We start from the raw sequence: 13,636 nt of genomic DNA, 5'->3' as shown, positions 1-13,636 counted from the left end.
GGTGACCCTGGTCCTGTCAAGAATGTTCTAGAGCATACAGCACATGCAGCATATTGTCTTTCTAAAATTAAGTCAGAGTTTGAAAAAACACCTGAGCTCAGAGTTTAGTATAAGAAGTTCTGGACCTAGAGTAGTCTGAACACGTGCCCAACTTTCACTGGACACAGGGGAATTCTGTGGGTCTCATGCACCAGTTTCTTTAGTCTTCCAGGGAAGTGAAGAAGTCTGAAACATCCTATATCTCACTGAGGGAAGGCAAAATTTTGGGAATGTGATCGTCCAGACCCTTCTTATAGGATTTTTCTTTGTGGAAGACTATCTGAATAGCTGCTCACCCATTCCTACCAATAACCCTGACTAGTTCAACAAATAATGAATAAATATGTGTCCTCTAAGGTGACTCCTTTTCACCAAAAGCATATGTCAGTGTCTTCTATGGGGAGAAAAAAAAACGAAACAAAAGCAAAGAATTGGAAAAGAAGGGTTTATGAGTGTGAGGCTACATATGACAAGTATCTGTTGCTTCATGAGCCAGCAGGATTAACCACTGGTTGTATTTAGAAAGTGCTTCTCTGGATGCAGAGTTTGTGGGCATCTGCATCCACAGAAAGGTCAGGTGAGACTTAAGGTGGGCTGCACCACTTAAGGAGAACAGAACTTGCCAAAGAAAATGATGTTTCGAGTTTTGTTGTGCCTGATGATGTAAATGAACGGGTGGTCAGCATTGAATTCATCTTTGTGTTGCAGGATGCGTGATCCCGGCACCTCGATGGAATCCCCCCCATCTTCGGTTATTTCTAAGCACACTCTGTGGACCACATTTGATAGGGCCACTCCCTTGGTCTCTGACATTCCAGAGAAATCAGATGTACTTTCGTTAAAGGTATTTTTCAGCCCTAGTTTTTCCAGACTAGCCTTGGGGTGAATCATCTTTTCCACCTTAAATTTGGGAATGGAGAGTTTGACTTTGGCGTTGGCCATGGTGCTGGGGTTGGTCCACTGCAACAGTGTCTCTGAGTTGAGTTGTTTTTCAACCTGAAGGACAAAAAAGAGATGAAATTATTATTATTGTATTTCCAATTGTAAAAGATTCTGCTTGGTTACCAAACATAAAGAGTCTTTGTGAGCCCAGTATCAAAGCAGTCCGAATGGATCATCGAAGGTGGGGATGAGCTCTTTGTCTTTTGTATGTGACTAGTTCCTGTTTAAAAGATCCACCAAGCGTTGTTCTCCTCCTCACCCTGCACAATGCTCCCTTTGCACTGAAATTTATGAGCGAGGTGGGGTTTTTTTGTTTGGTTGGTTTTTTAGGGTATAGAGTCGCTTTATAGGAACAAATAAATGGATTATGGATGCGCCATTAGTAATCACAAAACAAACACATAATTAGAAAGGTTTTTATACATAATATTTCTTGAATTCTTACTGTAATTTCTGTACAAGGAAATCCAGAATATTCATGTATTGGGCATGACATCCAATTTAATAATTCAAATTAAAGCTATAGTTACTCTTTTTTTTAATGACAATTTGGATTGTCTCTGAGGCTTTCTTTTAAGAGCATAAGCAGTGAATGCCGTCATTTCAATTGGCTTTAAAAATGAGAGATAAGTAATGAAGCAGAAAAATGATTTAGTCATAAAACTCTTCATCAAGCAAATCTTAAATTTCCCTTTCCCGTACCTTTTCCAGGCCTGTCGAACCATCCTCCACATCCTTGGGTAGCAGGATGAGCATGCTGAGGTGCTTATTTTGAAATGGAAGCTCTATGATCTTACAGTTGATATCATCGATGTGGCCTGTACAGAACGTAGCCTCCATATTCATCATTTGCACTGGTTTGGTGTCTGTCTGTAAAAGGGAAAGAAACTTGACATGCTTACTTTTCAAGCTACGTAAGCATGAAATATATATATATATACACACACATACATATATTATATATATACTATATAATATGTATACATATTTATAAAAGGAGCCCTGGTGCGACGGTTAAGTGCTCGACTGCTAATCGAAAGATTGGCAGTTCGAACCCACCCAGCATCTCCTCAGGAGAAAAGACCTGGCAATCTGATCCCATAAAGATTAGAGCCTAGAAAACCCTATGGGGCAGTTCTGCTCTGTCACATGGGGTCACTATGAGTCAAAAATCAACTAGATGACACCTAACAATGACTACATACATATATACATAAATTTGATCTTTTTTATAATTTCGTATCATTATGACTCAACAATCCATCCACTAGGATCCAAAGTGTACTGTCCCTAAACCACCACAGCCTGCCCTGTGAAGAGCTGATGACATCGTTTGAGGAGTTATTCTTGTCTTTTATAATTATACATATTGTTTTACAAGGACTATAGATAATAGAATACGGTATTAGTACAAATGAAACATTCAAAATGAGACAGTATGACTGAAAATATAAGGAAATTCTAAGTTAGTCTTTCTAGATGTCTATAATTATTATGAGATTTTTAAATAATTCCTGGTGGAGCTGACTTGAAGTTAAATTCAAGTCAATCCGCATATCCATTCATAGCTTTTCTGAACAGAATGCCTAAGAAAGGAAACTTAGCATCAGCAGGTCAACACTATGACCTCTGTTGTGTCCTCTCAGTTAACCTTTGGTTTTCACCCCCACCCCCCACCCCCACCGTCTTCCCTGTCATGACACCTGCTCTTCTGTGAGCAGATGGAGAGTCTGGATCAGAGACAAGAACCTGGGGTTTTAGTCCCAAATGTGACATAAACAGGTGATGTGACGTGGAGAAAGTCACATCACTTCTCTGAACCTCAGTTTCCTGGTCCGTAGAATGAGGGGATTGGAAAATTCAGAATAACCGTTACCCCTGAGGAGGAAGAGAGAAGAGTGGGGCAGGGCATACACAGGGCAGTGCAACTGTTGGTACTAAATAAGGCAAAATATTAAGATTTTACAGGGTTGATTGGTGGGTACACAGGTCTTTGCTTTATTATTCTCTATGATTTTCTGTGTGCTTGAAATACTTCATGATTTTTAAAAATGAGAATGTTAAAATATATATATATCTTAAGTCCCTTCCAGCTTCCGTGGCCTCCATGCTCCTCAGGGAGCAGAGCCCATGAGAGGGTCTTATCACCCAGGTCTTTCTCTCCAGGAAGCACCCTGGGCCTTTTCTTCTCTGTGTCCCCCTTAGTATCTGGGCTTTGTGTCTCTCCTACGGAGGTGATTTTCCAAAGGAAAATTAATTCATACTAAGGAGTAAAAGACTGATAGCAACTTAGTGAAATTTATTATCTTGGTATATACCTCCCATGAGATATTTGCATATTTACTGAATCTCTTTTGGAAATGATTCAAAATTCCTGTCAGACCTGTAGCTATAATATTGGAGTAAAACTTTTTTTCTGAGATCTTTAAACAGTAAGCTGAACCTTACCCAGCCTCTTGCCCAAGCAGAGCTAGATGTTACTTATTTTATTTTTTGTACATAAGTCTATTTTAACACTTGCCACACTGTTAAAAATATTTATTTATGTGACAATCTCTCCTCCCCCAACTCCTACCACCCTATAGTCAAAGCAGAAACCTTGTCTTGTTATCTTGGTACATCCCGGCACACAGTAGTTTAGTTGACGAAGAATTGAATACTTCAGCTCTATGTATAACCAAAAACAGAATTATGACAGGAAAATGTGCTACTTTTGAAACTAGCTGATAATTATACCATTTATTTCTCTTAAAGTAGATGTGGATTTGTCTAAAAATCTCTGTCAGGTTAAATTGTCAGTTTCTGAATTTGGATATAATTGTAGCCTCCAAAAACTGTCATCTATTTCACTTATCAGCGCTGAATATGAATATAATGATCCCATTTTCTGAAACACAAATTGAGACATGCTCTGACAATAGGACTAAATAAAGACTGTCCCAGAAAATATGGAATGAATCTATATATACATATACAAACTTGTATACATACATATTCGTGTATATATGTGTAATATATATATACACATACACATATGTGTGTGTGTTTTTACCAGCTTTCTTTGAACAAGCACTATACTAAACTTTTAATAACAGAACTTCACCAGTTTACTCTACCCTCGAGGGAGACACCACAGTACAGGAAAAAAGGGTTAGTCATGTCCCATAAAAAGCTTAGGGGCTGACAAAGGTAATTCAAAAGAAACAAAGGAAAAGTAATAGCATCTGCATTAAAAAGGAGACTGTATCCCCAAGCTGCCTTGGGTAGCCTTTTCTAGCTTTATAAGGTGAAACACAGAGAGATCAATGACATTTCAAATCCTTACAAATTCAATTCATAGAGTCTGAGTTTCCAGGATCTGATATGGCCTCACTTTACAATTTAATGACAAGAACAAAAGATACCCATTAATACTTTCTTAAATGTAAAAAATGATGAACCTCATTGTGGCCGGCAGAGAAGTCCATGATCTGCCCCCTGACTATTACAACCTTGTCATGATGTTCCTGACCGGCCCTGCCTCCTCTGAGAGAGGCACCATTAGCAACATGTTTCCAGTTTCCCTCCAAACATACTTCTTTCTATTGTTGCTGTTAGTTGCTGTCAAGTAGATTCCAACTCACGGTGACCCCATGTGTGCAGAGTAGAACTGCTCCATAGTGTTTTCAAGGCTGTGACCTTTCGGAAGCAGATTGCCAGACCTGTCTTCCGAGGCACCTCTGGGTGGGTTTGAACAGTCAACCTTTCAGCTAGTAGTCCAGCGCTTAACCATTTGCACCACCCAGGGACTTCTTTCTACACTTTCAAACTTCATAGGTATCTGAGGAAGACAGCCAACCGCCACCCAAATGGGGTGGGGGGACACTGGTGACAGGGAAGCCTAGTGGGCACTGCTCAGGGTCACCATGACTGACACTCCTCCCCCACTCACAGTAAAGGCTGTGTAAAGCCACGTTCCACTTCCACTTCAAGTAAAAGACAATACTTATAAAGTCAAAACGTCATGCCTAAAACTCAAGGAACTTTATGTGAAAATTAAAAAGTCTATAGGGTCTCCTGGTTGGGCTCTGGTATCTCACATATGCCCCTGTGTGCAAGTAGCTTTGAGAAGGGCCCTGCCATCCCTGAAACTCATTCAGGAAAAGGAAGTGGAAGGAGGGCCTCCTGGCTCCCTCCCTGGGACCCATGGATATTTTGAGTAGACAAGAAGCAACATCAGAGGTTCTAATCATATGTCCTTTCCCAGGGAAAATGCCCAATGGGTCTGCTATTGACGGTTTGATCAATCTGACCCTTAAGATGAACCATTCATTCAACAGATATTTGCTGAGCACCTATAAATGTGTCAGGGACTGAGCCAGGAACAGTAGACACTGAGATGAGTAAGACATTGTCCCTGCCCTTGAAAAAGCCCACATATTCGGGGGACGGGGGATGAGGACATCTAGGTAAGTAAATAATCAAATTCCACTGTGGAAAGCACACTGAGAGGGAAGGGGGATGAATAGAAAATTTAGGGAAACAAAAGATCGAGTAACAGCAACCAGTCCAGTTAAAGCAGGCATAGACTGTATCTTGGATGGCTTTTCCTCCTGGACTCTTAACATTAAGAGCATGCTATTGGTGCAGTGAAGGAGCACTGGTTGCATAATGGTTAAGCACTCAGCTGCTAACCAAAAGGTCAGTGGTTCGAACCCACCAGTCGCTCCACAGGAGAAAGATGTGGCAGTCTGCTTCCATAAAGATTATAGCCTTGGAAATCCTATGAGGCAGTTCTGCTCTGCCTATAGGGTCGCTGTGAGTCAGAATCGACTCGATGGCAACAGGTTTTTTGTTTTGGTTATTATAATATTTGACAATAACAAAAATGATTGATGCTAGATAGTCTAGATGTTGGGAGGAAATCTGAAAACTAGAATCGATGCATAGGAGCTATAGATGAATATCCTACCTTCAGATATTGTACTAATTGAAATACTCATATAAGTCTGAGTTCTTAACACAAGTTAGATCCCACCAAATGTAGCCATATCACATCACCATACAGATTCCTAGTTTTCCTGGGTTCTCTAATGAAATGGGTTAACTTCCCAGTCTTGGTTCTTTGGTTTCACTTATAGAAGAGATCCTTTACCTACTTGTATTAATTAAGTTTTACATGGATGATGGCTTCATCATTTCCCTCAACAGAATTAATGACACTGCCCTGCAAAGCAGACTTCTAATTCTCAACCTTATAATGACTCCAGTGACGCAGATGAGTAAGCTATACTTTTTTCTTCACAGCCAACAAGCACCTCAAAGCGTCTTATAAATCAAAGTACCAGGACCATGTCCTTCACTGTTAACAAGTTGGGAAATGAGGTTACAGAATCAGCCAGGAACAAGATTCCCAAATGGTCAAGGTTTCGTGATAATGCAAAGGCTAGGGGTTGGTTGGTTGGTTTCCTTTTCTTGCTAAAGATTCCAAATATTTGTAGATATTTTCCAGTCGATAATTTAGCTTTACCCTCTGGGTTATAAGTCCTGTAGGATCTCACTTAGCTCAGACCCTGAAGACATTCTAGAAAGAGTAAGGGTCTCCAGATTGTGGTTCTTTTTCTACCAATTGCCATCAGCTATTTGTCCAAGACAGGCACTTTCCCTCTCGAGGTCTCATTTTCCTCATTGGAATCAATTCCCACAGCCACAACCCCTCTGTTGCTGTAACTTTTCACATCCACACTTGGGCTCCTTCTACGGCTACACGCTGCACCACATACCTTGTTGACCCTGAAAGGGCATTCTTTTGTTTCTGATTCAAGAAATTTCTTCATCCACTTCCCAACAAAGTAGGCGGCATTTACCACAAGGATTTTGGTCTGGTCATTGATGCTGTCATCTGCTAAAATGTTGTCAAAGCGGCCTGCAAACAATTTTACAAAACCACAAATGGCAGTTATTCTTCCAAACCACACTCTGATATTCACAGGCATGCCCACTCTCTGCGTGGTTACCACTTGCTAGAGTCACACCACATGTAGCCCAAAACCAAAAAACCCATTGCCATCAAGCCAATTCCGACTCATGGCGACCCCATCTGTTACAGAGTAGAACTGCACTCCATAGGGTTTTCTTGGCTGGAGGAGCCGTTGGGGGCACAGTGGTTAAGCGCTTGGCTGCTAACCAAAAAGTCATCAATTTGAACCTCCAGCTGCTCCATGGGAGAAAGATGTGGTAAGCTGCTTCCGTAAAGATTTACAGCCTTGGAAACCCTATGGGGCAGTTTTACTTTGTCCTATATGGTCGCTGTGAGTCGGAATCAATTCAATGGTAACAGGTTGGGTTTTTTGTTTTTTTTTTTAATCTTTGTGGAAACTGATCACCAAGACCTTCTTCCACAGTGCCACTAGGTGGGTTAAAACTGCCAGCTCTCAGGTTAATAGTTGAGCACAAACTGTGCCACCCAGGGACCTTACGCGTAGCCCCCCAAGACCATCTAATTTCAGAAGGACCCCCCCTCTCTACTTCCCTCTTGCCACAACCAGACTTACAAAGAAATACAGGGTGGAGAACAAAGGGGAGCAAAGAAGGAGGAAGAAAAAAGAGAAAGAAGAATAAAAACTCAAGCTACCATTTTTAAGTGCCTATTCTGTGCCATGCCATGTACTAGGCATTTCATATACCTGATAGCAGATACATCTCCCCACATTACAGATGAGGAAGCCAAGACTTGGAGATGTTAAGTCACTTACCCAAGAGGTCACACGAGCAAGGGTGGATTAGACTGAAAGCCAGGTCTTTGTGACTCCAAATTCTGCGCTCACAGAAAATGCCCAACAGCTTGCTATGCACCTGGCCCTGGACTCAGCATTTTCACATAAAGCAAAGATCAGTACCCCCATTTCAAAGTTGAAGAAACTGAGGCTCAGAGAGGCCAAGCAACTTTCTAGTCTGCACAGCTGGAAAGCGTATCTGAGTCCCAGACAGGGCTCTACCCGCTACCCACAGCTCCCCCTCCGGTCAGTGCACTTGTTGCAGACGGGCTGTTTGCCTCAAGGTCTGCTGTAAACGCCAAGGGGCTCAGGGCTCAATCACAACTGTAATTACTGTAGAGCTCAAATCCCCAACACAAAGGCCCCTAAAACCTTTTATCCTTTTTTCCTTCATAAATTTGTAGGATTTTAGAGCTAGAAGCGGCCTCAGGGGTCATCAAGTAATAGTCCAATCGTTTCAATTCCAGATTGGAAAACTGGCCTAGTGATGTTGGTGACTTGCCCAAAGCCACACTTTAGGAGGCTCCATAAGGGCACATGGCAGCACGTCTGAGAATAAGGCAAGGGAGAGTAAGACCGAAGCAACAGAAATTTCTGCCAAGTGATGAGATGATGCAAGAAATGCCCAGAAATCCAAGTTGTTCGAATGGTTTGATGGGTGAGGGTTTAGCTTGTGTCATAGAAAACACCCAAGGAATCTTCCAGATGTTCAATCATTTTATGTTTGGCCGAGGGATTCATAAAAAGGCAAGGTCTGTTTACTTAGCAATTTTTAGTAGAATAAGTAAAGGGTACTTGCCGTCTGTGAGTTCATGAATTGATTTGTTGATTTGACTTTTCGTTTCTTCCATTTTATCTTTGAAGTCGACAGTTTCCATTTCTTTTGCATAGGGTCTCTTCGTTGAACTGATGAACTCCTGAAAAAATCCAGTTCATAAAATTGCAAAGTACTTAACCTACACGAATTGAAATCTCATGTAGAAATTATGAGTTTTCTTGGTACTAAATGTTTCATTTATTAAATTATAAAGCACTATAACTTATTTAATGATCTATCAATTTTGTATCAGCTTTGGGGGGAAAAAAAGAAAGACTACGCTGTTAACTGAAAGGCTGGCAGTTCAAACTCACCCAGCGGCTCCACAGGAGAAAGACCTAGTGACCCACTTCCATAAAGATTACAGCCAAGAAAACGCTATGGGACAATTCTACTCTGTCACATGGGATCACTATGAGTTGAAATCAACTTGACGGCACCCAACAACAGCACCAACATGTTAAATTCACACAACCATTATAATACAGATTCCAATTTCAGAAACATTAAAATGTAAAAAAACAAAAAAAGTGTATCTTAGAATAGAGGAAATGTACAGAAAAGAGAACTTGATGAGCAGAAAATGCTTATCCTCACTGAAATCAATAAATATTCTATAGATCCTTGCTGCTCAAAGTGCAGTCCAAGGACCAGGAACTTCAGCATTACCTAGGAGCTTGTTACAAATGCAGAATCTCAGACTCCACCCTAGACTTACTGAATCAGAATCTGCACTTTAACAAGATTTCCAGGTGATTCATCTGCACATTAAAATTTGAATCATAGTGTTATGGACAACATAGCAGCAGGTCTAACTTTAATGCTTGTTGAAAATGTAGAAACCTTGACCCCATGACCACTGGTCTTGATTGAAGAAATCTGAGGCCAGGAATTTGCACTTTTAACAAACACCCAGGTAGTTCTTATGTGAGTGGTTCTCATCAAATCACACTTGTTTGTACTATACTAGCAAAGTTAAAGATACTATATAACCAGCAGGAGCAATGAAAGGAGTTTAAAAAAAAAAAAAAACTCCTCTTCAGGACAAATAGTCTACAAGAACCATGGCCCCACCTACCCTGAGACCAGAAGAACTAGATGGTGCCCGGCTACCACTACCAACCGTTATATTCATGGCCACGATAGATGGACCCTGATAGAATGGGAGAAAAATGTGGAACAGAACCTCAAATTCCTAAAAAATAAAACCAGACCTAATGAACTGGTTGAGACTGGAGGACTCTCCTAGACTATTGCCCTGAGATAGTCTTTAAGCCTTGAACCAAAACTAACCCACAAGGTTACCTTATAGCTAAACAACAAACTGGCTCAAAAAATAATTAATATCACCTGTAAGTGCTGTGCTCTTTTAAAAAAACCATACAAGACCAAACAGTCACCAATTACTTTAAAAGAAACATGAGAATGTAAGGGGGCAGGGAAACTAGATTAATGGAAATGGAACAACCAGAATGGAAATATTGAGAATGTTCACACATTGTGAAGACTGTAACCAATGTCACTGAACAACTTGTGTAGAAATTGTTGAATGGAACCCAAGCTACTGTGTGAACCTTCACCAAAAACAGTAAAATATTATTTAAAAAAGAAAATCTTTCAGAGCTGGAGAAAAATGTAGAACAAAATTCAAATTCACAAAGAAAGACTGGACTTACTGATCTGACAAAGACTGGAGAAACTCTGAGAGTATGGCCTCCAGACACCCTTTTAATTCAGTAGTGAAGTCATTCCTGAGGTTCATCCTTCAGCCAGAGATTAGACAGACCCATAAAACAAACAATAACACACGTAGCTCAACCATGTATACGAGACTAAATGGGCACACCAGCCCACGGGCAAGGACGAGAAGGCAGGAAAGGATAGGAAAGTTGGACAAATGGAAATCGGGAATCAAATGTTGAGAAGGGGAGAGTGTTGACACATCACACAGTTGGCAACCAATGTCACAAAACAGTATGTGTATTAATTGTTTAATAAGAAACTAATTTGCTCTGTAAACTTTCACCTAAATCATAATAAAAAAAATTAAAATAAAAAGAAATATCCTTGCAACCCCCAGTTTGGTCAAAATAATTTAAAATGTTGAATGGAAGTACAACCAAACTAAAGCATACCTGAAACCCATTGCTGTCAAGTCATTTCCAACTCGTAGCAACCCTGTAAGACAGAGTAAACTGCCCCATAAGGTTTCCTAGGCTGTAATCTTTATGAAAACAGACTGCCACATCTTTCTCCCATGGAGTAGCTGGTGGGTTCGAACCGCCAACCTTTTGGTTAGCAGCCAAGCACTTAACCACTGAACCACCAGGGCTCCAACTAAAGCATAGATTGATTAAATGTTATATCACGTCACACCTAAGTACAGGGCTTCTTGAATTTCATTAGAGCAGATAAGCCTAAGCCAGTTTGATTCTTTTAATTCCAGCTCAACTTGACTGGTAGCCTTGACTGAGAGCTGCTGGCCACCTAAGAACATCAGAAAGACCTGACAAGAGCCTCCACTGTCATCACTGTCACCAATAGAAATGTATGATCACCTTAAGGATCACCTAGGGAGCTTATTAAAATTTTCCATGCCCAGGCCCCAACTCAAATCTCAGTTTTTTGTTTTTTTGTTAATTCCCCAAGTGGTTGCTAGAACAAAAATGACTGTATGCATGGGTCTTCACGCAAGAAGAATAAACTTATAACAATGTCTAGTGGCCCATGTCCCCAAAAGATCTGAATCAGAAAAACATAAACCTGCTGCCCTGGTGGCGCAGTGGTTAAGAACTCGGCTTCTAACCAAAAGGTCCGTAGTTTGAATCCACAAGCTGCTCCTTGGAAATCCTATGGGGAAGTTCTACTCTGTCCTGTAGGGTTGCTATGAGTTGGAATCAACTGGACAGCAAGGGTAACAGGGTTACTGCAGAAAGTAGTAAAACTATGGTAAAATATGTAGCTTTTAGATTTGGAAAGTTTCAAATTCTAGCCATGCAAACATGAGCTGAATCAAGTTTATATTACTAATGTGGAGAACCAGTTGCCGTCAAGTCGATCCCAACTCATGGTGACCCCATGAGGGTCACAGAGTAGAACTGTGCTCTATAGGGTCTTCAGTGGCTGATTTCTCAGAAATAGATCACCAGGCCTTTCTTCCGAGATGCTTGACCATTTGTGCCATCCAGGGAGAAGGTACATCCGTACAGTCTAGGATGTTGATTATATTTTTCAAATAAAAATATTATGATATCCTGTAAGATCAAATTTAAGGGCACCACAGAATTCTTTATATGATCATTCCCTCAAGAAATGGTTGAAATGAAAGACCCAGGGCTGTTTTGTGTGAACGCCAACCTGGTCGTCTGTTTAACCATGACCAGCCTAGTGAAGTAAACAAAACTGATTTGTGACCAGTGAAAACTGTTAATTCGTACTGTTGTTATTTTTCTTATTGATTTTAAGGAACATCAGGAGAACATTGTGTGCATACATAAATGATGTGCAGAGTTTAAAACATCCCAGGCCGTATGCCTACTGTTTAAGGAGAAAGAGGTTTGAATCATGAGCTGTCTTGTATCTATGGAGATAAATTTATTAGATAGTTCATGTCCCATTCTCCATTTCCCTCAGTGGAGAAGCTAAGAGGAAGGATAGAATTTATGAGTGTTTGACAGAGAAAGAGGAAGTCTACATGCTTGCTGTACTTTGAGCTGGAAGATGTAGCTGCAATTGATTCTCTCTATACTTCTGTATTAGAATGGATTGATTTTAATAAGCCTGAAATCATAAATAAGCATCCTAGAAATGAATTTCACTGACAAAAAAAAAAGCTGTAGACTTACTAATGTGAAAATGCTACTTTTGGTAAAAAGTTAAATCTTTTTAATTGCTATAAACAACTTACGGTGGAAGGATTCAGAGATTTGTCTACATAGAGCCGTTTGATGAGTTTCAGTGAGTAAAAGGAACTGAGTTTGTTTACATCCAATGTTACTGTTTGAAATCCAAAGGGCACATCTTTGACATTTTCAAAATGAAGCACCTGTTAAGAGAAGAAATGCGTTACTCACAAATCATCGCCTGAACTTCTGTGAAGGACGGAAGCTTCTTCTCCAATTCTCACTCAATTTCAAGTGTAACTTCTTCATCTTGACCCAAATAACATTTCCTGGGTCACACTTTCTGGGAACTTATGGATACTAGAAGATAATTCCTGTCTAAATGCTTATGGAAAGATTCTGTTGGACCTCAGAATGATCAACTTAAGAATAATAATGGAATGGAATTAGAAGGGCATTTACCTACTATCAAAAAGCAAATGAGAGCTTAAAATGTAACAGTCTGGAAAAGCATCCTACTTGAAGCTCTAAGAACTTTACAAAGCTACTTTACATTGCAAGCATAGATAGAAAGCCAAAAAGAAACTATAAAGATGGATGGATGAATGGATGGATGCATGGATGCATGGATGGATGGATGGACAGATAGGTAATCTATTTCATCTACCTCTTTCAAAATGCTTTAATATACATCTTCTTAGTTATTGCTTCTCATATGGGGTACTCAAGCCCCAAGAAGTGTTCAATACCGTAAATGAACACAATTTATCTTCTTATTCATCCATGTGACTCGAAGGTAGAACATTTAAATTTTTATTGCTATATTAAAATAAGCATGGATATGTCATAGGGTAGAATACATTTGAGCTTGCATCTTAAAAACAAATCATGGTGCTTTACCCGGCTACCACCACTCACTGCTCTGACTGGGATCACAACAGAGGGTTCTGGACAAAGCTGGAGAAGGATGTAGAACAAAATTCTAACACATAAAAAAAGATCAGATTTACTGGCCTGACAGAGACTGGAGAGTATGGCCCCCGGACACCCTTTTAGCTCAGTGGTGAAGTCACTCCCTAGGTTCACCGTTCAGCCGCGGATTGGACAGCCCCATAACACAAAACAGGACTAACGAGGCACAACAGTCCAGGGACAAGGACTAGAAGGCAGAAGGGGACAGGAAAACTGGTGATAAGGGAACCCAAGGTTGAGTAAGGACAGTGTTGACATGTAGTGAGGTT

General features: G+C 40.4%; 1 protein-coding gene across 1 annotated transcript in view; it reads right to left on the bottom strand.

Moving 5' to 3' along the window:
* Positions 1-642: 642 nt before the first annotated feature.
* SERPINB5 (serpin family B member 5) overlaps positions 643-13,636 on the bottom strand; it is a 13,910-nt gene continuing 916 nt past the window's right edge. Inside the window, exons 2-6 of the mRNA XM_004379282.1 lie at positions 12,461-12,598; positions 8,536-8,653; positions 6,744-6,886; positions 1,684-1,851; positions 643-1,035 (exon numbers count right to left, since the gene is read on the bottom strand). Coding sequence (XP_004379339.1) covers positions 643-1,035; positions 1,684-1,851; positions 6,744-6,886; positions 8,536-8,653; positions 12,461-12,598 — 960 coding nt within the window. The remainder of the gene's footprint in view (positions 1,036-1,683; positions 1,852-6,743; positions 6,887-8,535; positions 8,654-12,460; positions 12,599-13,636) is intronic.

Source organism: Trichechus manatus, unplaced genomic scaffold (assembly GCF_000243295.1).
Source record: "Trichechus manatus latirostris isolate Lorelei unplaced genomic scaffold, TriManLat1.0 scaffold00063, whole genome shotgun sequence".
Lineage (NCBI taxonomy): Eukaryota > Metazoa > Chordata > Mammalia > Sirenia > Trichechidae > Trichechus > Trichechus manatus.
This window is presented reverse-complemented; position numbering and strand designations above follow the sequence as displayed.